Consider the following 26,770-nt stretch of genomic DNA (forward strand, 5'->3'; position numbering starts at 1 on the left):
ATAAATAGGAAGAAATTAATTGGCCAAGTAATACATATAGAAAAAATTAGCCAGGCATGGCGGCTCATGCCTGTAGTCCCAGCTACTCGGGAGGCTGAGGCAGGAGGATTGCTTGAGCCCAGGAGTTTGAGGTTGCTGTGAGCTATGCTGACGCCATGGCACTCACTCTAGCCAGGGCAACAGAGTGAGACTCTGTCTCAAAAAAAAAAAAAAAATTTGTTCCTTAGGGAATGACAGGCTTATTTAGAACGACTTTAGTACTGTTTTATCTCATCATACCTTTGTTAAGGTTGTTTTTGACTCATAAGTGGAATGGTGAGAGAGTATCCTGAGGTAATCTAGAGCAAATTGGGAGAAAGGATAGATAAAAGGTCTGAGAGAGAACTTATGTGTATGTGTGAGAAAATATTTCTTCCAAGTGGAATTCACTGCACTCGAGCAGTGTGGGACAAGGCAGGCAGAGGCTGCCTGTGGGCAGCAGAGAAGCCACAGAGGTGACGGGAGAGAGCCTGTGCTGTGCCATCGTGAGGTGGAGGTGACAGAGGTGGAGGCAGCTCTCCCCTGCCTTCTTCTCTCCACAGAATTTTATTAGGAAAATTTCCAAATGTACAGCAAAAGCTGAAATAATTTGATAGTGAACGTCATGTATACCTCCGCCCATTCTGCTGTTATCCTTGGACTGTGCCTGCTTTATCACTTACCTGTCCATCCATCAGCCCATCTTTTTTTTGATGTATTTCGAAGTGAACTGAAACATTAATGCACTACCTGCTAAATACTTCAATATGTGTATTAACTGGAGTTTGATTTTGTTTTTAGTTTTTTCTTTAAATTTAAAATGTACATACAGTGTAATGCACAAATATTCATTCTCTGAGTTTTGGTAAATGTATATACCTGTATAACCCAAACCTCTATTAAAATGTACAGTATTACTCTGACCCCCAAAACTTTCCTTCATTCTCCTCCCTGGTCAGTCCACACCACACTATCCCCAGAGGCAGTCACTGTTCTTATTTTTTTCTACTGTTGATTAATTTTGCCTATTCTAAAATTCTACATAAGTGGACTCATAGTCTTGTGTCTGTCAGTGTAATGTTTTTGAGATTCGTCCATGTGGCGTTTATCAGTAGTTTGTTCCTTTTTACTGCTGGTAGTATTCCATTGTATAGCTATACCACTGTTTGTTTATTCCTTCTTCTATTGATGGACACTGGGATTCTTTCCGGTGTTTGGCTGTTAAGAATAAAGCTACTGAGAAGGTTTGTGCTCAGGTCTTTGTGTAGACATTTGGTTTCCTTTTTCTTGGGTAAATACGTAGGAATAGAATTGCTGGGTCATAGGTTAGGTCTGTGTATAGTTTGTTAAGAAACTGCCAGACCTTTCCCAAAGTGATGTACCAGTTTACCTTCCCACCAACAGTGAATGAGAGTCCTGGTTACTCCACAGGTTACTCACCAACATTTGATATTGTCAGTCTTTTAAATTTTAAATAAAAACCATTCTAGTGGTTGTGTGGGCTACCTAATTATGGTTTTAGTCTGCATATCTTTGTTGACTAATGATGTTGAGTACTTTTTCATTAATTGGCCATTCATGTCTTCTTTTGTGAAATTTTGGTTCAGATCTTTTGCCCATTGTTTTTGATTGGGTTGTTTGCTAACATACATATAGAAAAATGCACAATTTTCCTTAGCAAAATGCCTGTACAAATATTCAGTAGTCATGTGTTTGTAACTCTGAGGACGCCTACACGTTCCATAAAAGCATTTAAGAACCCAACCTCTTTTTTTGTAGAGTAGAAAATAACCAAATGTAATTTAATTTGACATACTTTGTTTCAGGATTAAAAAAGGGATCTTAGACCTATATGTTATTTTCTTAAGTAGGGACACGGGACAATATTGAGAAAATAGGACTGGTTGAGGAGATAGGTGACCTAGGTTCCTAGGTCTCAGTGTCCTTGTTTAGTAACAGTGTAAAAGAGGGGATGATAATTTCTGCCTCCCTGTCACATACGGCTGTGATGATCAAATGATATAATATGTGTGACAGTTCCTTAACTACAAAGCTCCAGGAAAATAGAAATTACTAAGATCTAGAAGACAGGCATGATCTTAAATTCATAAGATATTAACAAAGAGTTGAAATGTTATTGGAAGAAGTCAAACCAGGTGGGAAAAAGTTAATTGCTAATGCCTGTATGTCTCTAAATAGAAACAATTTGAAGGTGAGGTGTATTTGTATATATGCAGTTAACTTGCGTAACAAGAGTTTAGGTCTAGTGAACCTTCAGTCATTCAGAGGTAGTGCACATATTCCCTCAGTAACTTTTTTTCTTTTTCTAATATTAGATACAAGAGGAAAGGAGACTCCTGCCTTGGCATTAACCCTAAGAAGCAGTGCATATCTTGGGAAGGGGCTTCTGCCCAGAAGAAGCATTCACGCAAGCAGGTTGAACGCTATTTTACAAAGAAGAGTGTGGGATTAATGAACATCAGCGGAGTTGTTGTTAGCAGTAAAAGTGAACCTCCCTCATCTGAGCCAATTTCATTTATACCAGTGAAGGACTCGGATGATGTGGCTCCCCCTGTAACAACCTGGTTGAATCCTCTGGGCATTTATGATCAGTCAACTACACAGTGGTTACAGGGACAGGGTCCTCCAGAGCAAGAAGCAAAGCAGCCAGACTCACTGCCAGACAGCGAGAATGCAGTTCTCAAGGCCAAGGTGGAAGAGTTTAACAGGAGGGTGCGGGAGAATCCTCGGGATACTCAGCTGTGGATGGCATTTGTTGCTTTTCAGGTAAGTATGGCTGTTCTGGTTTAATACCTTAGCATGACCTTCCTGATTTGGGACAAATTGATTTATTGGGCAGTAATATTTGAACTCCTATGAGGAACCCTTGCACTGGACGTATAGAGATTATTAGAATAGGGCTCTTACCCTGAGCTTGTTCAAAGTCCAATGAGGAAGACTGACATGTGAAGAATAAATGCAACCTAGGGTAGTAAGTGCTGTCATGTGTCATTTGGGAATGGAGTGAGGGAGTGACTTATAGTGAGGGAGGAAGAAGGGCTGCCAAGAGAAGGTGAAATTAGAACAGAATCTTGAAAAAAGAGGGAGATGATCACCAGGGAAGGAGAGGCAGTTCTGAGTAGAAACAGAACAGGCAAAGTGCACTTGTGAAAGAGAAAGGAGTGCTCAGTAAATTACACAGTTATAGTTATGTGCTCCTTTTCTAAAACATAGGGATTTGTCTTAGTCCCTGATTTTGAACCACTCATACAGTTGCCATATTCTGTCATATGTGTGACTGTTTTATTGGTAAGATTGCCTTTTCAGAAAAGGTTTCTAAGGCATTGTCTGCTAGTTATTGATATATAAATCTAAGTTTAAAATGACAATGGACAATCAAGTGACATAAACACAAGACCAAACATACTAGGTGACACAGGTACCTTAGGAACCAAGTTTTCATTAAAAGAAATTGTGATAGACTGGGTGTGGTGGCTCATGCCTGTAATCCTAGCACTCTGGGAGGCCGAGGTGGGCAGATTGTTCAAGGTCAGGAGTTTGAAAGCAGCCTGAGCAAGAGGGAGACCCCATCTCTACTAAAAATAGAAACAAATTAATTGGCCAACTAAAAATATATAGCAAAAATTAGCTGGGCATGGTGGCGCATGCCTGTAGATCCAGCTGCTCTGGAGGCTGAGGCAGTAGAATTGCTTGAGTCCAGGAGTTTTAGGTTGCTGTGAGCTAGGCTGACGCCATGACACTCACTCTAGCCTAGGCAACAACAGAGTGAGACTCTGCCTCAAAAAAAAAAAAAAAAAAAAAAAAGAAGAAGAAGAAATTGTGATAAATGAGTGGTTTAAGAAAGTCTGAATAATATTTCCCTTGGGGGTTGTAGGTAAATATACTGTTGAAACTTTGAGGATCTCCTGGTTCCATTTGCATTTGTAAATTGTTTTTGTTGTTGAGGATGAGGTCATGAAAAGTCCTGGCCTGTATGCCATTGAGGAAGGAGAGCAGGAAAAGCGAAAGAGGTCCCTGAAGCTGATTCTGGAGAAGAAGCTGGCCATTCTGGAGCGGGCCATCGAAAGCAACCAGAGCAGTGTGGAACTGAAACTGGCCAAGCTGAAGCTCTGCACAGAGTTCTGGGAGCCCTCCACTCTGGTCAAAGAATGGCAGAAACTGATATTTTTACATCCCAATAATGCAACCCTCTGGCAGAAATATCTTTTATTTTGCCAGAGCCAGTTTAGTACTTTTTCAATATCAAAAATTCACAGTCTTTATGGAAAGTGCTTGAGTACTTTGTCTGCCGTGAAGGATGGCAGCATCTTGTCTCACCCTGCACTGCCTGGCACGGAAGAGGCCATGTTTGGTAAGGAGATGACCAGATCCAGTTATGTGGGGGGAGTTATACTTTGACTTTATTTGGAAATGACAATTTATTTTTGATTTATTTTAGCAAAAGTCTAAACTGTCTGATAGAACTGAGTTTTAAAGGACTATTATAATTCATTGATTATTACATATTTCTCTCCTGCAGCTCCTGCGGCAGGTGGGGGGTATTAGAGCCAGTAGAGTTACGAAAATACCACTGGACAAGAACTTCCAATTTTTCTACTTATTAACCAAGTAAACATTAAGTCTCTTAACTGCTTTGGTGGTTAATATCCTTATCTGTTGAGATGCCTATACTTGTCTCAGTTATAGGGGTGAAGGCAATACTGTATGTGAGATGCCCTGACTGGGAAGATTGCACAGATATGTTATTGGTATTATTATGTTGTTACTATTTTTGGGGTGTCCCAAAGGAGCCTACAATATAAACTTTGGCAGTAATGAGATATAGGAGGCATTAAGTTCTGCAGGAGCCAGAGAATATCACTCTTGAGCTTGAATCTTGAGTTTGCCCTTTGTTGGCTTTCTGTGACCTTGGACAGGTTCCTTAATCTGTGTGGGCTCCAATTTCTCCATCAGCAACAATGATATAAACCTGCTTTAGAGGACTATTGCCCACATTAAATGAGACAATATATGATGAGTCTAGGTCAGTGTCTGGCACATAGCAGGCATTTATTTGATTAAAATCCCTGCTATTGAGTATTATTACTAGTGTCTAAGATATAAATATATTACTCTAGAAATAATAGGCATTTATCACATTTCTGTCACACATTTGTTATCATTTATGATCTCAAATAGCTTAAGGCTATTTAATAATGGAATAATACCACAAGTAAGATGAACTGAAATGTTCCAATATGGAACCTTGATTTGTTTACAGCAGATTCTGAACATTTGACGAAAACTGCTGGTGCATGATGCCATCTAGTGATCAACTGAATACAGCTCTTTGCTTTCTGATAAAAATCTGCTGCGCCATCCTTTTCCTTTAATTTTTCTTATAATAATGAGCTTTGAGTATTTGATTGTCAACATTCAGACCAACCTATTGACTTATTTTTATGTACTATATATGATTTTTATTGTTAATATTTGTATTCTATGATGGTTTCATAAAAAAACTAGAATAAACATACTTGGATCACAATACTATTATGAGTCCTTATACATTAGGCATCTGTTATAGCTTTGTAACCCTAACAGTAGTTTCAGGTGAAAGATGTTCTCTTAGTTGCCAGTTCTGAGAAGTTACGTTCTTTCCCTTTAATGGTACCAACAAGGATTCTTCCCCTTTGCCCTCACGTTTGCAGCACTCTTTCTTCAGCAGTGCCACTTTCTGCGGCAGGCTGGCCACTCGGAGAAGGCTGTATCTTTGTTCCAGGCCATGGTTGACTTCACCTTCTTTAAACCCGACAGCGTGAAAGATCTGTCAACCAAAGCACAGGTACCAAGCTCTGTCCTGGTCTCTCTTTTGGGGGGGGAGGTGAGAGGTGGGGATATTGGGAGGTGGTGGTAGTAATTTAAAAATATATCCTCCTTTATATCAGTCCTGCTGAGGATGATTTCTCAGAAATATTTCAGTGATCCCAGGAGAATTCCATAATGAAAGTAGTGAACTATGGATAGATGAAAGCAGATTTCCCTCCCCTCAATATAAAGACTCACTGATGACCTTTCTTTTCTTTCCTTGTTTAAATGCTGATTATATCTAGCAGTCAGATAAACCATTGTCATGCCATTTTAAACTATGTGTCACTCTCCTCCACCCTTGCACATTCTAGTCTGGGTCTTATGTCACTTCCTCAATTAACCTTTCCACTATGTAAAATCTTTGCTAGAGTTGCAAATGAAATAACATGCAGGTACCCTGTCAATACCAATCCTAATTGAGGAGGGGTTAATGTTTTAGATGACAATCACACATTGCCAATATTTATTATATGAAGCAATAAAGAAAACCTTACAGAGCTATGCATGTAAGAAAACCTGTCTTTTCCCTTTTTCCATTAAAGAAAACTTAGTTTTCTACTCTGCAAAGGGGGTCTAGTGGAAGATGAGTAGACTGTCTGAATTTATGGTGAACCTTTAAAGTCTTTCTTGAGAGGCCAGGTTTCTCTATTACATGAAAGTTTCGTGAATTGCCAGTAAAAACTATTTTTATGATACTACCTCTAGGTGAAATTGGATTAAAGAATTATGCCAGTTAATATTGGCATAATTGATTAATGAGCCAGATAACAAAGCAGTTTTAAGACATGCTTTAATATTTTAAGAATATGCTATGCTGCAGAAGTGATCCTCAGCTGACTTTAAGGAGCCTTGTGGTTCAGGATCAGACTCACTCTCATCCCCACCCCTTTACTGAGATCCACTGTGACGAGAGCAGGTACTGATGGGTGGGAGGTCTCTGCCCACCTATGTGATGCATCAAAGACCACTGCTCTGAAGAGTAGAGAGACCCTGATGCATGTTCTTGAAGTTTTAAATACTAACAGCATGTGTAATTCTAAAACTCACATGACAGCTTTGAAATAAAGCTGTTTTTTTTTTCCTTCTTTTTAAGACTAGTCAAGTGCAATAGTGAGAAGGTGGGAAAGTAGTAGAACAAGTTCAACCTGTAACTGACTATGAACAATCAAGTGAGATAACACTACCTTCGGACCAGCCTAAAGCTTCTTAATTAACAGTATTCTCTATTGCTTTTATCACTGGGGGACATCATTACCATAAACATAGTAGCATAACACAACATAGGCAGAGTCTGATATTACTAGTATGTGTTTCTATAAAATAAACACACTGTTTATAACCATTTATCACAGTTTTCAAAAACAGCCTTTTGTTAGGCCGGGTGCAGTGGCTCACGCCTGTAATCCTAGCACTCTGGCAGGCCGAGGCCGGAGGATCACTCAAGGTCAGGAGTTCGAAACCAGCCTGAGCAAGAGTGAGACCTCATCTCTACTAAAAAATAGAAAGAAAATTAATTGGCCAACTAAAATATATAGAAAAAATTAGTTGGGCATGGTGGCGCATACCTGTAGTCCCAGTTACTAGAGAGGCTGGGGCAGGAGGATCGCTTGAGCCCAGGAGTTGGAGGTTGCTTTGAGCTAGACTGATGCCACGGCACTCTAGCCTGGGCAACAGAGTGAGACTCTGTCTCAAAAAAACAACAACACACACAAAAAACGCCCTTTTCTTGAGTGCACTTTCTTTCATCACTCTTTTTTACAGGTGTGAGCCACCTCGCCTGGCCTCATCACTCTTATAAGAGCAAAACCTTTAAAGAAGGAATGTAGTCTTCCTTGTTCCCTTTCCTGGGAAAAATGGCTGACACGCATTCAGAGTGCAGGGCCCATGTCAGCACATTTGCCCTGCTGTGACTCTCCTGAAGACCACGCTCTTGCAGGTGTGCATGGTGCTGCCCAGGCCTCGGACAGGATAATCCTGCAGCTCCTGGCCCATGGTGTGTCCTTTAGAAGCCTGCTTGTCCTGCTCAAAAGGTTCTTCATAAAAGCTTTCATTGACTAGGTTATTCACTTTTAAAGTCCTATTGTCAGTTGATAATGTGATCACGTTTCTGTTCATTGCTGTGTTCGCCTTCTGTTCCATAGGGAGTGACTTATTGCCAGTGAACTGGCTACCACACACTGCAGACCTGATGCCTGAATGAATGAGGGAGGGTTTAGGGGCCAGGCTTTAAGATAAGACCTTTTTACTCCTTGGATGCCTACCTTGTTCAGATCTATGCCGATAGCATTTACTGAGTCCCTCTCAAGTGTTGAGTATTGTGGTAGGTGTTAGGAATATATAGTTGCTTAAGATGTGGTGGTGTCCTCCAGAGCTCACAGTCTGTCTTCTTGAAACTTTGACTCCTCTTCCACTCAGAAGGTCTTGAATACAGCATGGCTTTCAGGGGTCAGTTAGGGGGTCCATTAGCATTAGGGGAATTGGCAGTGACACCAGTGGTTGGACTGGCCTGGCAGGATCAGAGCTAGGAATCCACTGTCTGCTACCCGGCTGCAGGCCCTACTCACTGAACCTTGGCCAGTCTTTTTCTGACTTCATCTTGGAAGTATCATCACTTTTGCCGTATTCTCTTTGTTAGAAGAAGTCACTAGGTCCAGCCTACAAGGCAGGGATGGGGGTATGGGAGGTTGTCCTGGAGGCTGCCTACCATGCTAGATCATTCCTTTTTCTATTTTGGGGGTCTACTTTAAAGACTGGATCTACTTTAAAGTACATGGATCTACTTTAAAGACTGATGGCAAACATGATTTCAAGAATCATAAGCTCCTCCTATGTCCACCAGCACTCATTTTTGCCCACTGACTCAGCAGTTTTGTACCAGTTAGGCCTAATTTCCATTTTTAAACCTGCACAGGTGGAATTTTTTGAGCCCTTTTGGGACAGTGGAGAGCCCCGGGCTGGGGAGAAGGGAGCCCGAGGCTGGAGAGCTTGGATGCACCAGCAGGAGCGCGGTGGCTGGGTGGTGATCAACCCAGGTAAGGCACCTGTCATGAAGATGTATATGCCTTTTTCTTCAGGAATTTGTTTTTTACATCCTCATGATTATTTGTTTATCTGTGTAAGCTATTTATTAGTAGCTTAAGAACATTACACAAACATCACAATGTCAAAAATACGTTAAGTAGATGCCATGGGAGCAGACTGTTTCTTCCACTTAGAGGCTTTAAAGCAGCAGTCGACTACTTTTTCAGTGCATGCTTTAAGGATTTGAAGTTTTCTGTAATTTTCATTTTTCCTTTTATACGTTGCTCCTGAAGAAGGAATCTTTTTGCTAACCTGCCCTACCTCCTATTCTTTTTTAGTGTGTATTTCAGACAGTCTCTTTGTTCTCTTGGCAATGTACAAACCAACAGATACTCTGAAAAATACTATTTTAGGAATTTTATAAAATAATTACTAATTAGCATTTGTATGACTGTCACTCTGAATGACCCCTGAGTGCTTTCCAGATTTACACTGTTAACACTGAGCTGCCCAGTAGAAATATAATGCAAGCTCTTGTGTAATTTCCAGTTTTCTAGTAGTCATATTAAAAAGTAAAAAGGAACAGATGATGCTAATTTTGGTAATATATTTTATTTAACCTAGTGTATCAAAACATCATTTCAGCATATAATCATTTTAAAATTATTAACTAGATTCAGATGCCAATAACAAGTAAAAATAGAAAAAAATTAACTAGATATTTTGCATTTTTTAATACTAATTGAAATCTGGTGCATATTTTACACTTGTAGCACATCTCAGTTCAGACTAACTACTTTTCTTTTTTTTTGTATATAATGAACATAGTTTTTTTTATTATTATTATTTCGGCATATTATGGGGGTACAGATTTTAAGGTTTCAATAAATGCCCATTTCCCCCCCTCCCCCCCACAAGTCTGAGTCTCCATCATGACCATCCCCCAGATGGTGCACATCTCACTCATTATGTATGTATATACCCACCCCCCTCCCCCCTCCCACCTGCCCAATACCCTATTACTGTAGTACCTATGTGACCACTTAGGTGAGACTAGCTACTTTTCAAGTGCTTGATAGAGACATGTTAATGGTTATGCATTGGACAGCACAACTCTTAGACATTCAGGAACTGCTTTACTCCCCAAGAGGCAGTTCCAGCACAGAGTGAGATCTGCCAGGCAGTCTGTTTGATGGAAAGTACAGTGGACAGGGGCTCAGGAGACTGGCTCCTTGCCTGGGCTCAGCCAGCTTCTCACAGGTGTGACCTTTCTGGACCTTGGTTTCTTCATCTGCAGAATGAAAATTTGGATTAGGTACTGTCTTCGAGGCAGTTCTCTGCCCTGGGCCAGGTGGCATCTCTTTTACCCCTAAGGAGTGTGAGAGGCCCTTCAGGTATTCTGGGGTAACTTTGCTGTGGGCAGTGCTATCAGGTGACGGTCATGCCTCACTTAGGGATATAGGAGGCCCAGCTGTTTAGATGTCCTTTGAGAGTTCCTTTCCAAAAAGAACCAGAGTTGTTCTTCAGGCTAACCAGTGGTTTTATATACGAAGAAAAATAGCCTGTGTGAAATGGAAGTAGGTATTGTGCTCTTAGCTATGGAGTCTGCAAGACCACATGAGCAAGGATCAAAAAATGAAAATCATAGTATTAACTTCTCTTTCTCTGAGTGACTGACTCAGCATGAATCTATGTTTTTAGGCTTGGTTTTTTTAGTTCATTTTTTATTAAGGAGCAAGACCATTACAATGCATAGTATCTGTTACACAGTTTGCCATATTCTGCATTTTTGTGATGTGAAAGAGTTTTTATAGCAGTGTCCACAGATTAAGTTAACGTTACTTCTTTGATAAGTGTCCAGATGTCTAATGGTCACTTAAAATCAGATGTAAAGGCCAGGCATCATGCCTGTAATCCTAGCACTCTGGGAGGCCGAGGTGGGTGGATCGTTTGAGCTCAGGAGTTCAAGGCCAGCCTGACCAAGAGTGAGACCCCGTTTCTACTAAAAAAAATAGAAAGAAATTAGCTGGGCATGGTGACGCCTGCCTGTAGTCCTAGCTACTTGGAAGGCTGAGGCAGGAGGATCGCTTGAGTCCAAAAGTTTGAGGTTGCTGTGAGCTAGGTTGACGCCACGTCACTCTAGCCCAGGCAATAGAGTGAGACTCTCTCAAAAAAAAAAAAAAAAAAAAAATCACATGTAAAGTTAGTTTTCACCAAATGGTAATGCAAGTGTAGAAACCTTGATTTTTAGTATCAAGTTAGAGATTAATGTTGGTACTTACATTCCCTGTAAGTTTTCTAAACATTTCCATTATAGAGAATCTCCTGCTGAATTTAATGAATTTCTTTATTGAATTTAATGGGACTCCTTCAAAAATACAAGAAGGACCAAAAGAGAGGCTTAGAGTTCTCTTGCTTCCAGAAAATCTAGTGGATAACCATTTATTTTATTTTATTTTTTAGTTTTCTTGTTTATCCTGACAAGTTTGGCAGTTTGAGGGTAGTTAGGATTTTATCATGCGTTCTGAGGTAGTTCATCTTTGTAGATCATAGCTTGTGTCTTCTCTCTTACCCTTGTTTCCTGTTAGTATATGATTGTTGTATATGTATGTCTGTCCAAAACCATGTCATCTTTTGAATTCTTAATGTAGTAAATTCAGGTATCAAAGTCTGATGTATAGCTCACATGGGTGATTTCTCTTATGATAAGCTCTCAGAGTGGTTAAAGGATTACTTTAAATGTAGATCTTTAGAAGAAGGTGATAAATAGTTAAATTCTAGTTTTCTTCTTTGAACACTGAGAAGAATGTTTAGGTAGAATTGTGGATTTAAAATACTAAAATATACGTTCTGCATTGAAATAATTTGGAAGTTTTATTTAATTTCTGTATTTTGATATACAGAGTCATAGAAAGTTGAAAATGCAGAGAGGTTTGTGCACCCGTCACTCAGTGGCAGTTCTGTAGTACAGTATGGCAGGGCAGTGACATGGGTACGGTCTGCAGAGTTTATTCACATTTCGTCAGTTTTACATGCACTCATTTGTGTGCATGTGCTGTATAGATAGCACAAGGCAGTTTTTATCATGTGTGGCTTTGTGTAATCACCACAATCACGGTACACAACTGTTCCATCACCACGGGCTCTGTCGTGCCACCCTTTTTAGCCTCACCACCCCTTTCCTCCAACCTCTAGGAGCCACTGATCTGTTCTCTATCTCTATTATATTAATGATGTTATATAAATGGAATCATGTGGTATATGACTTTTTTAAACGGAATTTTTCAAGTTGTAAAGTATAACATTTACCATTTTAACCATTTTTAAGGGCACAGTTTAGTGACATTAAGTATACTCAGACACTGTTGTGCAGTTATTACCTCTATCCATCTCCAGAACTTTTTCATCTTCCCTAACTGAAACTCTGTGCCCATTAGAGACTAACTTCCTGTGCCCCTCCCCCAGCCCCTAGCAGCCATCATTCTGCTTTCTGTCTCTCTGAATTTGGCTACCATAGGAACCTCATATAAGTGGAATCATACAAAATTTGTCCCTTTGTGACTGGCTTATTTCACTTAGCATAGTATCTTCAAAGTTCTTCCATGTTGTAGCATGTGTCAAATTTTCTTCCTTTTTAAGGCTAAATAATGTCTACTGTATCCATTCATCCATCCATGTACAAGTGGCTTGCTTCCACCTGTTGGCAATTGTAAGCAATGCTACTGTGAACATGCATGTATAGTATCTATTGGAGTCCCTGCTTTCAGTTCTTTTGAGTATATATTCAGAAGTTGAGTTTCCTCCTCATATGGTAATTCTGTTTAGTTTTTTGAGGAATCACTGTACTGTTTTCCACAGTAGCTGTACCATTTTACATTGCCACCAGCATTACACAAGGGTTTCAATTTCTCTGTATCCTTGGTAACACTTTATTTTTGCTGTAGGAAATACATGCTTCAGCACTTGTTTTCTTTGTAACTTTTTGAGATTGGCTTTCTTTCACTTAGCACAATTCTCCTAAGATACATACAAATTGTTGCATGTATCAATAGTTCATTTTTATTGCTGAGTAGTAATCCTTTCTGTAGATGTGGATGTACAACAGCTTGTTTAACTATTCACCTACTGTAGGACATTTGGGTTCTTCTCGGTTTTGGGCTATTATGAATAAAACTGCTGTGAGCATTAGTATATAGGTTTTTCTGTAAACATAGGTTTTCATTTTTCTGGGATCAGTGCCTAAGAATACAGTTATGGTATGTGCATGTTTAGTTTTATAAGAAACTGTCAAACTGTTTTCCTGTGTGGCTGTATCATTTTATATACCCCATTTGTTTATTTTATTTCTTTATTTATTTTGAGACAGAGTCTCACTTTGTTGCCCAGGCTAGAGTGAGTGCCGTGGCGTCAGCCTAGCTCACAGCAACCTCAATCTCCTGGGCTCAAGCTATCCAACTGTATCAGCCTCTGGAGTAGCTGGGACTATAGGCATGTGCCACCATGCCCGGCTAATTTTTTTTTTTTTTTTTTTGTATATACATTTTTAGTTGGGCAATTAATTTCTTTCTATTTTTAGTAGAAACTGGGTCTCGATCAGGGTGGTTTCGAACTCCTGACCTTGAGCAATTCGCCTGCCTCGGCCTTCCAGAATGCTAGGATTACAGGCGTGAACCACTACGCCCGGCCTTGTTTATATTTTAACATTGAACTTTACAGATGACTCAGGCTTTTTTCCTCTTCCATTCTGCATGTTCAGAGTTAGGAAACAAAGTGAAATAAATTGTTAGATATTCTGAATTGATTTTTTAAAGCTAGTTCTAGGGAGCATAGATCATCATTAATTATGAGTCTTCTGGCTAAAAATTGTGATGGCTTAAGAAAATCTAAACCAATGCTATCATTAAATGTCATTTAGCATTCCAAAACTGCTATCCAATACAGTAACCTCTAGCCAGACGTGGATATTTAAAGTTAATTAAAATTAAATAAAACTAAGATTTCAGTTCATTTACTAGCTACATTTGAAGTGCCCAGTGAGTCACCTGGGCTACCATATTAGCAGAGATGTAGAGCATCTCAGCATCACAGAGAGTTCTCTTGGATCGTGCTGTTTTAGAATATGTCTCATTTCCATTTTAATTGCCCCGATGGCATTGAAAATCATCAGATTTCTCCACCTTGTCTGCCTGTTTTTCCTGAGAACCTGGCTAATTACAGGAGAGTCCCTAAATGCACTGAGTGCTCTGGGAGGCTTGCGTGGCTCTGGGTGCCCACTGCGGCACCTGGCGTGGTAGGCTGACTGAGTGGCGATGGTGGTTTTATTTGCTAATTAGATGAACTAAGAGTTTTGTCGTTGTCTAGATGAGGATGACGATGAACCAGAAGAGGACGACCAGGAAATAAAAGATAAGACTCTGCCCCGATGGCAGATCTGGCTTGCTGTGGAGCGCTCCCGAGACCAGAGGCACTGGCGGCCCTGGCGCCCTGATAAAACCAAGAAGCAAACTGAGGAAGACTGTGAGGATCCTGAGAGACAGGCACGTATCCTCCACCCTAGGAGGGAGGCTGACTGGGGGCCTTTCTTTGCCTTTCCATTCTCCTGGGCCCTGGTTGTCTGAAAGGAAGTTGCTGGGGCTCTCTTGGTTGGCTTAGGCGATGGGAGTCTGCTCCCATTCACATCTATGAAAACTTCCCTCCTGCCAAATATCAGGATAGAATTTCGTTGGCTGCTGGTGATGGGGGAACATGCAGGCCCTTGACCAGATCGTTCTTGTCCCCTAGCAGGTGGTAGTGGATAGGCTCTCATGGTCACCTCTCTGGAGATTGTCCTCTGGTTATTCAGTTAATTTCTCACATGGAACCCTGTAGGCTCAAGTTGAAAAAAAAAGCTTAAAATCATTGTCCTAGATTTTGTGTGTCCACTTTCCCCACCTCACTCTTGGATCCATGAAGATGTAGCAGATAGATTTGACTCTGGAAGACAAGAGGGACTGACTGTAGAGTCCATACTGGGACAGTCGGCATGCAGCGAGTCTTGCTGAGGGAAACCTAACATTTATTGGACACTCATTGAGTGCCAGGCACTTCACTTGTGTTATCTTGTTTACTGTCACATGATTTGGTACATGCTGCTCTTTGTTTAGTGACCACCAGCTCTGGAGGTTTTAAATTAAAATGAAGAAATGCTGTTTTGATACCCAGAATTGACCTGGTTTCACAAAATACCAACCCTATTGCTGGAGCTCTGTGACTCTTCCTACAAGTTAGGTTCCTTGAAGGCAGGGAGTTTTGCCTCTTTTGTTCACTGCTGTGTCACCAGTGCCTAGAGTAGCACTTGTCCTGTGGTGAGCACTCAGTTAATGTTCTTAGACATTGAAGTAATTATTTGTTGCTGGAGCATCTGCTCTGGGCAGAGGGATCGGCACGAGGGAAGGCCCCAGAGTGCCAGGCAGGTGGGGTGAACAGACTGGAATTCAGACGCAGAGAAGTGGGGGAAAGAGATAGAGGTCAAGGTGATCTCTGGGCAGGAAGGAGGGGCCGACTCCCAGGGAACCGCAGCTCACTGGAATGCTTGGGGAGGTGACTCTGCCTTGCTGAAGTGGAATGTTTACGGAAGAACAGGATTTTTCTTTGGTGTTTGAAGATTTTATGGAGTTCACAGCCACCCTTTGGAAGTTGGTTTTCAAGGCTGAGAACTGTAGCAGTCCCCTGGAAGCTGATTTCTGGAGCAGACTGCCGCTGTGAGCAATTTTGTGCCATTTAGCTTTTTCTCTAATCAAAGCCTGCAGAAGAAAAGCTTTCTGATTTTTTTTTTTTAAAACATAAAGAAGCAGCTTTCTGATTAATTGGTTTAGATTAGTTGAGTCCCAGGTAGTCTAGACTTATCGTGCTTATGTTTTGATTTCTACTTTTCTGAGAGCCACAAAAACCAATCAGATAAGCAGCACCTTGAGACAAAGGGGAGTCTCCTTGGCCTTGCATTTTTAAATTAGTGCCTGAAAGCAGCTGGGAACCCTCACAGTTAGTATTAGGCTCTTGTAATTGCTCTTCACATGCTCCATTGCTCCTGAGGTTTACTTCTTAACTTGCTCCTGTTTATCTATTTTTGAGCATATTTTTCATTTCCTGAAGCAATTTTGTACAAAGAAACCACAATAGTAGAGTTCTTATCTTCCATCTTAAAATAAAAAATTTTCACAGTTGTAGTTTATCAAAGTAACTACAAAAGCAATTTAGGTGTACTTTCAGAAATGAACATCTTTCTAGGTTTTCTGTGAATCCATTAGGATACTTTGACAGCTTCTAGCTTAAGCGTGTTCATGTTTTCCCTCCTTCCTGGTTTTCCCCGTGTGTGAAGATGTTAATGGCCACACAGGGCTGCTGAAGTTACTCACCAGAGGTTTGGGTTGCCTTGTGAGGCCTCTGGCTTTTTTGCTAAAAGAAAACTTAGCTCCTGTCTACTTAGAATTTCTTTTAATTTGAATAATGTTAAATCGTTAGTACATCCATATAAAAATAATAGTGAAAAATTGTGAAGACTTTTGTTTCATTAAATGGATTACTTTGTCTTTGTCACAGGTGTTGTTTGATGATATTGGACAATCTTTGATTAAACTTTCCAGCCAAGATCTTCAGTTCCGACTGATTGAGGCCTTTCTGCAGTTCTTGGGTGTGCCTTCTGGCTTCATCCCTCCAGCCTCCTGCCTTCACCTGGCCATGGATGAGAACAGCATTTTTGACAATGGACTTTATGATGAAAAGCCCTTGACTTTTTTCAATCCTCCATTTTCTGGGGTCAGCTGTGTTGGCCGCATGGACAGGTTGGGCTGTCCTCGCTGGACCAGGGGCCATGACCGAGAGGGCGAGGAGTTCATCCGCAACGTCTTCCACCTCGTGATGCCTTTGTTTTCAGGCAAGGAAAAGTCTCGGCTCTGTTCCTCCTGGTTACAATACGAGATTACAAAGGTAACTCCAGCCTCTTCCTCACCATGTTTGGGGACTTTTATTTCACGTCAGTTTTGTAAATGGGATTGCAAGGCTCTGAATGCTCTTCTGGGAACTGTGCCACTGCACCTCCTCCCCTCAGTGGCCCCTGAAGGCCCTCGTGTGTGGTTGTCCTGAGGCTGTCCTGAGGCGCTGCCGCCGGAGAAGGGAAGGCAGGAGCAAGTCCAGCGGCCTCAGCGACTCTGCAGCTGTTTATTGTGTTGAGTCTTCGGTTAGCAGATGCCTGTCATTATATGAGCAGTTAGTGTCAAGAACAAGCTTAGGCAGGGTTAGAGGATTTAGAGGCTTATTAAAATAGATAAAATAAGCTACTTACTTTCCCTCCTCTCGGCATCTGTTAGAAATTAGTCTGAATTAGCTGTTCTGCCCTCTGCTGGCCACTGGTTAGTATTGTCTCTCTCTCTCTCTCTCTCTCTTAATATATTGGGAGGTATGCTAATCTTTTCTGTATTGTTCCAGTTTTAGTATATGTGCTGCCAAAGTGAGCAGAGTATTGTCTTTCGACACAGAGTTCTGAAGCTTTAACTACAGATGACACATACCAGGTTGCATTAAAACAGTGTGATAACATTTTGTGGCCACATCTCTTTGGAGAAGAACATTGGGAGCGTATCAGCCTTGTTTATAGGAATTTCAGATGTAACCCTGGATGTGTTGATTTGGGGGCACTTGTGGCCCTGGTAAAAATCTTCATCTCTTTTACAGCTCGGATAGCATCAGTATTTACCAAACACATGCTAAAGGAAGTATAGATGCCATTGTACTGTCAACACTTTCTAAAGTTGGCAGTACAAAGCAATTGCTTTAAAATTATGGAGCACTATAGTCACTCTTCTCTTTTTGCCTATAGGTTATTTGGTGGCTGCACACTAAAAACAAGAAGAGATTAAAGTCACAAGGGAAGAATTGCAAAAAACTAGCCAAGAATCTCCTTAAGGAGCCAGAAAACTGCAACAACTTTTGCCTCTGGAAGCAGTATGCCCATCTGGAGTGGTTGCTTGGCAACATAGAGGATGCCAGAAAAGTTTTTGATACAGCACTTAGCATGGCAGGAAGCAAAGAACTGAAAAACCCTGAACTCTGTGAGCTCAGTCTGCTCTATGCCGAACTGGAGGTGGAGCTGTCACCAGACTCAAGAGGGGCCACCACAGCCCGAGCTGTTCATATATTGACAAGGCTGACTGAGAGCAGTCCCTACGGGCCCTACACCGGACAGGTCTTGGCTGTTCACATTTTGAAAGCTCGAAAGGCTTATGAGCACGCACTGCAGGACTTCTTGGGTGAAAGCTCTGTCTCTGATCCAGCTCCCACCGATTCTTTTAACCACCTAATTAGCTTGGTCAAATGCTTTATGCTCTTCCAATATTTGACTGTAGGAATTGATGCTGCTGTGCGGATATATAAGGAGATATTTGCAAAACTGAACAGCTCTGTTTCCCCAGAAGGCTCTGTCCTGGAGGACAGTGCCAGTTCCCAGAGTTTGACCAGTGTTCTTGAAGCCATCACTCTGATGCACACAAGCCTGCTCAGATTGCACATGAAAGTTAGCGTTTATCCTCTGGCTCCTCTACGGGAGGCGCTCTCAGAGGCCTTAACATTGTATCCGGGCAACCAGGTTCTTTGGAGGTCCTATGTACAGATTCAAAATAAGTCCCACAGTGCCAGCAAGACCAGACGATTTTTTAATACAATCACCAGGTCCGCCAAACCCCTGGAGCCGTGGTTGTTTGCAATTGAAGCTGAGAAAATGAGGAAAAGACTGGTGGAAGCTGTTCAGAGGTAATCACAGACCATCTTGTTCTGTGTTGCACAAACCTTTATGGCATGCGCGTTGTGTTCCCACCACCTTGCTGGGTCTCAGGAGTGAATACAACACCGTGCCTGGAACACCAGCTGTGACTGCTCCAGGCGATGTAGGGTAACATGTTGAAAAATGAACAAGACATTTAAAAGGAGCAACGTCTTGCATTAGAGGCTTTGGTGGCTGTCTTCTAGGCTATGCTTTTGGGAAGTGGGGGTGTTGCTTCTGGTGTGCATGGGCGGTGCCTGTCAGGCTGTCTGGGTACCTGAGAAGCTGTGATGAAAGCATAATGGCTGGTGGAGTTCACTGCTCTGGATTCCAGGGCCAGCTCTTCTACCACTTGGCTGTGTGACCTTGGGCAAGTCACTTCACCTCTCTAATAGCTCCCTCCTCGGTCAGATGGAAATAAAGAACCTACTCCATAGGGTTGCTCTGAAGGGTCAGTGAGGTAAGTGCTTGGCACAAAGAGAGTGCATAATAATTGGAAGCTTCTGTCAGCATTGCTAGTAATAACAGTGTCATGTTTTTTATATCGTCTTTGGACCAGGCACAGTGGCTCATGCCTGTAATCCTAGTACTTTAGGAGGCTGAGCAGGAGGATCGCTGGAGCCCAGGAGCTTGAGGCTGCAGTGAGCTGTGATGATGCCACTGCATTCTAGCTCAAGCAACAGAGCAAGACTCTGTCTCAAACAAACAAACAAAAAAACCCAAACCATCTTTGATACAGTATTTTATATCTAAAGGTTAAATGGTAATTGGAGAAACAGATTCCTCCCAGAATCTTTGCTGTTGCTTTACTCTGACCTTATAAATGAGGCAAGATTACCTTTGGATGGATAGTATTTCACTTTACTTGTTCTTTATTTCTTCCATGGGGATTTTATTCACTCTATGTGAGCCTGCCTTCCTGTACTTTAAATTGAAAGGTCTTCCTTCCCATAAAGTAGAATTTGCATTCTGCTGAGTACAGCATAGGTATCTTTAAAAAGTGGAAGCAAGGAATTTGTGTGTGACTTCTAGACAGACTCAGTGTAGTGTAGACATCACAGAACCCTGGCCTCTGCCTTGTGGCCTTAGAGAAGCCACATCACCCCACGCTTACACAGCTGAAGGGACAGCCTCCCCTGCTGCTCTCTGCTCCAGTTATTGCTGACATTTGTCATCACTAAAGCGTCTTTTCCTCCTGTGACATAGGGTGAGAGAAGTTTTCTCAGAGTTACATGAGCCTTTGCCTTGCAGGGTAGACGGTAGAGAGGTCCACACCACAATTCCCGAGACCGGCTTAGCACATCGGATCAAAGCCCTGTTTGAAAATGCAATGCGGAGCGACAGTGGCAGCCAGTGCCCCTTACTGTGGAGGATGTATTTGAACTTCTTGGTAAGAAAACATTTAGAGTTTTTGTTTGCATGCAGAGCTCTAGTTCTTCCTTAAAGGTGTCCAGTAGCCACTGCATGGAGCCCTGGGAGGGCCTTACTTCTCCCGTACTATCTTGGCGTTGGTTAATCCTTACGGAGATTCTGATGAATAATATGAGATCTCTCAGGACTTGGGAAGGAGTTGCAAGTCGCATATTCGTCAGGATATTTGGTAGAATGAAGTTGAGTAATTAGTGGGCTGTTTGGTACAGTAGAAATTAACTTTAGTTAATGTGGGTTTCTCTGAGTTAACTTTATTAAATCAACAACTTGGAAAATGGTCTGAGCTTTCCTTTGAAAGAGACCTATGTTCTTTGCCTCTTGCTCATAAGAATTTCCTGATTCTGTTTTGCTATTAAAAGATAAGATTCAATCTGGAATGTGGTTTTTTTTTTTTTTTTTGAGACAGAGTCTCACTTTGTTGCCCAAACTAGAGAGAGTGCCGTGGCGTCAGCCTAGCTCACAGCAACCTCAAACTCCTGGGCTGAAGCAATCCTGCTGCCTCAGCCTCCCAAGTAGCTGGGACTACAGGCATGCGCCACCATGCCCGGCTAATTTTTTCTATATATATATTAGTTGGCCAATTAATTTCTTTCTATTTATAGTAGAGACGGGGTCTCGCTCTTGCTCAGGCTGGTTTCGAACTCCTGACCTGGAGCAATCCGCCCGCCTCAGCCTCCCAGAGTGCTAGGATTACAGGCGTGAGCCACCGCGCCCGGCCTGGAATGTGGTTTTTATGATCAACATTTTCAAAGCAGCTTTGTGGTCATTTAAAACTATCACAGTGATGGAAGGTGGGGAGACACTGTAATTTTGGGAATGTGAATGTGCAGACCGAAGGTGGTTTTTGTCTGCGGCCATAGCACCCTGAACACACCTATACACCTGTCTCGTCTGGAAGGTGGTTCTTTGGCTTCCTGATCTGTGAATTGCCCAAGCTTGGGTTAAAGGCCTGGTAGTGGGATGGGCCTCATTTACAATAAACATCGATTGCCAGGTTGCATTTTTGGTTGTTGTTTTAAGAAACATCGTCTTCCAAGTCCCTTGCTTGTTTTAGTTCAAGGCTACTCAGTCATATCCAAGTGACCCCCAATGAATATTGTGCCTTTCAGAAGCCAGGAGTGACTTTCCTTATTCATTAATCTTATGTATCTCTCTGATTATTTCCATAGGATAAATTTTTAAAACTTGATCAAAGTATTTGAATATTTTCATATGACATGACAAAGCTGGGCTGTGAAGACATAGAGAGTGAGTGAGGGGTTAGGAGAGGGTTGGGCCACCCCTAACTCCTGTCTTTGATTCTGGAATTTATCAGGGCGTGATTCCCTAACCTCTGAGAGGGGCCGTGTGCTGAAGGCCTGAGGGGCTGGGCAGGACACGTATCTCAGGACAGCCGCTCATTGGCACATCCGACAAAAAATAGACATGTTCTTGAGAGCAGAAGTTGGCATTTTAAGGAATTACCACAAAAGTTTGTGCATTTCCCCAACATTTATTCTTCAGACCTAGAAGTTCAGATTTTCTGGTTTGACTTCCTTGTTTGAAATGGAAACCTTCAGAAGGGCACATGCTGCTTTGGTGTTGATGGTACATCCACGGCCTGGAGGCAGCATTACTCAGAGAGGGCTGCTTGGTGCAGCAGAGTTGGGAGAACTGGGTTTAGTCAAATCTCCACTCCTGTCATTTGCTTAGCTAAGGAGCTAATTAGATGCCCCCTGATATTTCCAGCACAAACATTCTGCTATTCTTTCTCAGCAAATAAAAGACCTTTACATTTAAAAAGGGAGAGCTTCTGGAAGGCTGAGGCAGGCGGATCACTCAAGGTCAGGAGTTCGAGACCAGCCTGAGCAAGATTGAGACCGTCTCTACTAAAAATAGAAAGAAATTAATTGGCCAACTAAAAATATATAGAAAAAATTAGCTGGGCACTGTGGCGAATACCTATAGCACCAGCTACTCGGGAGGCTGAGGCAGGAGGATTGCTTGAGCCCAGGAATTTGAGGTTGCTGTGAGGTAGGCAGATGCCACGGCACTCTAGCCTGGGCGACAGAGTGAGACTGTGTCTCTATCTATCTATCTATCTATCTATCTATCTATCTATCTATCTATCTAATCTGTCTATCTATTTATCTTGCAAATTTGCCAGTTTAACTTGCCCAGTCTTTTATAGGTAGAGACAGGGTAAGATGCAAACATACAGTATTTTTACTGACAGTCTGCCATGGGCCAAGTAATGTTGATAGTTTGGGGGAAAAAAGATCTGGGCCCTTAGGGAATTCTCTGTTTTTGGAAAGGTAGTATTGGAAGTAAGAATTAATTAGGGACATGCACAGTGACTTCCCCTAGCAGTTCCCGAAGTATCTGGGTGGGCTCCTAGCACTTGGGTAAACACAGTCAAAAATCAAATTAGGACCAAAATGCAGGATGTAGGCAGCAGGTGCCAAGAGAGGGCAGGAGAAGGGAGCCGTGGGGCTGTCGTGCGGATGAGGCTCCACAGAGAAGCCGTTTGCTTGGTTGTGTATTTGTGCCCTCCCGCGTATGTTTGGACATGCACACGTGTGTACTTACATGTGTGCTAGCTTATTTGTTGTTTTTTTCCCTGCAAAAATGATTAAAGGAATTAAAAGTTGTTGGCCATGGAGAATAGAATATGGGGATAGGGAGAAAGTGGACAAACAGCAGTTAAAATTTTCCATTAAGGTCGGAACTTAGTAGGTTAAAAGGAGTTTTAGGAGAGACTTTCAAACGAACTTTTCTGCATACACTTCATTTTTAGCCAGATTTCTTTTTCTGTTTTGAATAAAATTGAAATTATTTCAAGATTCTAACAGTCCTTTAATTTGGTCATTTGCCTACACAATAAAGAGGGAAATATAAGCCAGTTAGCTGATTTCATGGGACTCATGAAAGAAGTTGTTTTAATAAGTAAAAAGGGAGCAGTGGCATTTCTGGATTGTTAATTATTGGATTTTCTTTTACTCTGCATAATTTCTTCTTCCATCGTTGGCAGCTGACAGAGTTAGGATGTATTGAAAGCCCGTCATTTACAAGAGCTGGTGGGAGGGAAAAGAATCCTCTTTAGTTCCTGTTTCCAGGGATAAATGAATAAACCTCTCAGAGTGTCAGTCTTCTCTTAGAAATATGCAGAGGAAGAATTATAGAGATGTATCCTTTTTTTCTTTGGGGAGGGTTGGATATCAGTTTTGTCAAATTACTTTAAAAAACTGTGTAAGCTAACAGTTGCTCAGATTTATTTATAATGAGATAAGTAAGAATAGAGAATAAGATTTTGCAAAAGACTAAAGACCTTCAGCCTTCTCATTTTCTTAGTGATGTCGCCGCCTCCGTGTGGAGGCGGCACACCTCAGATAGGACGGTACACAAATGCCGAGACAAGTGATTACTAAGCACCAGCTACCTTCTCTAAAGGGAGAGCTCAGCCCCTGGGTATGTGAGTGACAAAGCGGGCCGATGGGACAGCTGCCACTGCACACTGCCACCACTACTCACCCCGCCTCCCACGGAGGGGAGAATTACTAATGGCCCAGCTCGGGTCTGATTCACGGCATCTGTTATGAGTGTCCTGTTGGCTGAGTGTGATGGTTCCTGGGGCTGCGTGTGAGGGAAGGGCAGGCGCTGTGCGAGGTCTCTGTTCCACTTCCCTCTGGACTGTGCTTGGCGGAATTAGAGCCTTACTCAGGGGCCGGATAGCAGCTCTGCTCCCTCATTAGCTGTATGTTCTTTGGTTCTGTTTAAACACCCAGTTAGTGCCCTGAGATGCTCCTGGCCTGCCTGAGGAGACACAGCCAGTCGTAACACAGTGGGGTGACAGACACAATACCATGGGAACTCCAGAAAAGAGGGAGTGGCCGCTGGTTATGTTTCAACCCTGACTTAGGAATTTTACAAGGAGTCTTGGTTGTCAAGATGAGGAAATTGAGACGGTGAGGAAGGAGGTGTAGGAGAGCCAGGTGATGCCCATGAACTTTTCTCTCCCTTGAGGCTCTGCTCTAGTCAGAGGGGAAAGGTATGCACAAGGCCAGGTCTGGACATGAAACCATGGATGGGAAACCCACACGCAGTCACCACTAAGGCTGCACCTGCTGGCAAGCCCCAGACCTGAGCCAGAGAAGGCATCTCCGGTGGCTGCTTAAAAAAGAAACGCAGAGAACCGTCGTGATTCGAGGCCAGCCAGTTGTGCAGCTGGATGTGTCGAGTTCTGGGACTAATTGTATGTAGTTGAGAAAGTGCAGTAATACAATTTTTCTCTCTTCCTTCAAAAAGAGGAAAAAAGCCTTAAGTTTTGGCCAGGTGTAGTGGCTCACGCCTGTAATCCTAGCTCTCGGAGGCTGAGGTGGGTGGATCGCTCATGGTCAGGAGTTCGAAACCAGCCTGAGCAAGAGTGAGACCCCATCTCTACTAAAAGTAGAAAGAAATTAATTGGCCAACTAAAAATATATATAGGCCGGGCGCGGTGGCTCACGCCTGTAATCCTAGCTCTTTGGGAGGCCGAGGCGGGCGGATTGCTCGAGGTCAGGAGTTCGAAACCAGCCTGAGCAAGAGCGAGACCCTGTCTCTACTATAAATAGAAAGAAACTAATTGGCCAACTAATATATATAGAAAAAATTAGCCGGGCATGGTGGCTCATGCCTGTAGTCCCAGCTACTCGGGAGGCTGAGGCAGAAGGATTGCTTGAGCCCAGGAGTTTGAGGTTGCTGTGAGCTAGGCTGACACCACGGCACTCACTCTAGCCTAGGCAACAAAGCGAGACTCTGTCTCAAAAAAAAAAAAAAAATATATATATATATATATATATATAGAAAAAATTAGCCGAGCATGGTGGCACATGCCTGTAGTCCCAGCTACTTGGGAGGCTGAGGCAGGAGGATTGCTTGAGCCAGGAGTTTGAGGTTGCTGTGAGCTAGGCTGATGCCACAATGTCAGAGTGAGACTCTGTGACAGAGTGAGACAGAGTGAGACTCTGTCTCAAAAAAAAAAAAAAAATTCAGAAAATGGCAAGTATTAAAGCAAATCTTTTCGAAGAACTTTTCTCTATTTGTGTGGGGTCATCAGCCTCATCTCACTGACAGTGTCCCGTTACAAAGCACTGTTCCTAACCCCAGGGTGTGATGGCTCCAAAAGTCAGGAGTGTTAGAGGTTGACACTCTGGGCCCGTTTGTGGAGAGGAAATGACCCCAGAGGTTCTCTGTACCCGCCAGGCAGCGTGGCGTGCCGGGCCCTGCCCTCAGGCTGACTCGCTACAGCTGAGGAGACGCGCAGCCCATGCAGGGTGTGCTTCCAGCCTTGGCCTGTTCAGTCAGTCACTTTTGTATTTTTCTTCCCCTCATCTCAGGTTTCCTTAGGAAATAAAGAAAGAAGCAAAGGTGTGTTCTACAAAGCACTTCAAAATTGTCCTTGGGCAAAGGTAAGTTTAAAGACTGTGGTATCCTCAGATTCCCAAGGACCTTCCTGCCAGGCCTCAGTCCAGCCAGTGTCTACCCGGCCCACCCCTGTGTCATCGGGCACGTTCGGCTCTGTGGATACCAGTACCCTGTCCCAAGGCACGTCTAGTGAACTCGTCCCCTGCGGCGTCAGAGCCTTATGGACGTTGGTTTCCTTTCCCTGCCCTGGAGCCCGTGCTTCATGGCAGCGTTGCTGCAGGTAGCTGGTTTCCCAGCATTCACCCAGATGCTGAAAGAGTTGGGACCCACGTCCCGACTCTGCACAGCCCAGGTCAGGAGACACTCAGGAATCAAATGGATGGGGACTGCAGTGTCTGTCGACAACTTCTGCCCCAGCTCTGAAAGAAGGCCCACCCAGAGCTTGCTTGCTCTCTGCTTTTGTGAGTTCAGTGTCCTTCCTCCTCGTGCCCAGGTGCTGCCCGAGCTGGGCAGGCCCGAGTGACAGGGCGAGTGGGCTGTGGAGGTGCCAGGAGGGCAGGCTCGCCAGGGACCGGCCCTTCTTTCCTGAGCTCTTCCGCGCCAGCAGGCGGCGGCTGGCTGACGAGGTGGGTCTCCCCGCGCAGGTGCTGTACATGGACGCTGTGGAGTACTTCCCCGAGGAGATGCAGGAGATCCTGGATCTGATGACGGAGAAGGAGCTCCGGGTGCGCCTGCCGCTGGAGGAGCTGGAGCTCCTGCTTGAGGATTAGAGACCAGGAGGGACGGCCGTGTCGCCCGCCTGTCGGAGCCGGGAGAAGTAAGAGGAGCATGTGTGTGTCAGGAGACCTCTGCTTTTAAAGTTGCTCTCGGCACTTTGTGTCTGGGTTGCCAGTCTCTCACATCTTGCACATCTTTGGGTGTGTAAATGACACAGACTGTTTTACATATCATATATGTGAACATGTGTATATATGTGTACATAGACAAAGAATCATTTCAAGCGATAATTAAACTGGTGACAGTTGAAGTGTGACTTCATTCTTGTTGTTCTTGCTCTCCTGTGTGCAGCCAGCACCAGCCCCGCCACAGTGAAAGTGTCCCTGGGCTGGCATCCTTGGTGGTCCTGCCAGGTCCTCTGTGAGGTAGTTTGGCCCTAAAGGTGAGGTTACTTAGCACGGGGACTTCTTTCCCAGGCTGGGGAGGAGGAGGAGAGCAGATTTTGCTCTTAGCCTCAGACCAGCACAGGGGAGAGAC

At 43.1% G+C, this 26,770-nt stretch overlaps 1 protein-coding gene across 1 annotated transcript in view; it reads left to right on the plus strand.

Moving 5' to 3' along the window:
* The window catches only part of NRDE2 (NRDE-2, necessary for RNA interference, domain containing), a 49,208-nt gene extending 22,665 nt beyond the window's left edge, over positions 1 to 26,543 (plus strand). Inside the window, exons 5-14 of the mRNA XM_076003776.1 lie at positions 2,355 to 2,805; positions 3,985 to 4,390; positions 5,730 to 5,863; positions 8,801 to 8,921; positions 14,272 to 14,447; positions 16,489 to 16,875; positions 17,765 to 18,693; positions 19,955 to 20,093; positions 25,489 to 25,560; positions 26,161 to 26,543. Of these exons, the coding sequence (XP_075859891.1) occupies positions 2,355 to 2,805; positions 3,985 to 4,390; positions 5,730 to 5,863; positions 8,801 to 8,921; positions 14,272 to 14,447; positions 16,489 to 16,875; positions 17,765 to 18,693; positions 19,955 to 20,093; positions 25,489 to 25,560; positions 26,161 to 26,286 (2,941 nt within the window). The 3' untranslated portion in view covers positions 26,287 to 26,543. The remainder of the gene's footprint in view (positions 1 to 2,354; positions 2,806 to 3,984; positions 4,391 to 5,729; positions 5,864 to 8,800; positions 8,922 to 14,271; positions 14,448 to 16,488; positions 16,876 to 17,764; positions 18,694 to 19,954; positions 20,094 to 25,488; positions 25,561 to 26,160) is intronic.
* Positions 26,544 to 26,770: the final 227 nt, after the last annotated feature.

The sequence above is a fragment of the Microcebus murinus genome, chromosome 6, assembly GCF_040939455.1.
Source record: "Microcebus murinus isolate Inina chromosome 6, M.murinus_Inina_mat1.0, whole genome shotgun sequence".
Taxonomy (NCBI): Eukaryota; Metazoa; Chordata; class Mammalia; order Primates; family Cheirogaleidae; genus Microcebus; species Microcebus murinus.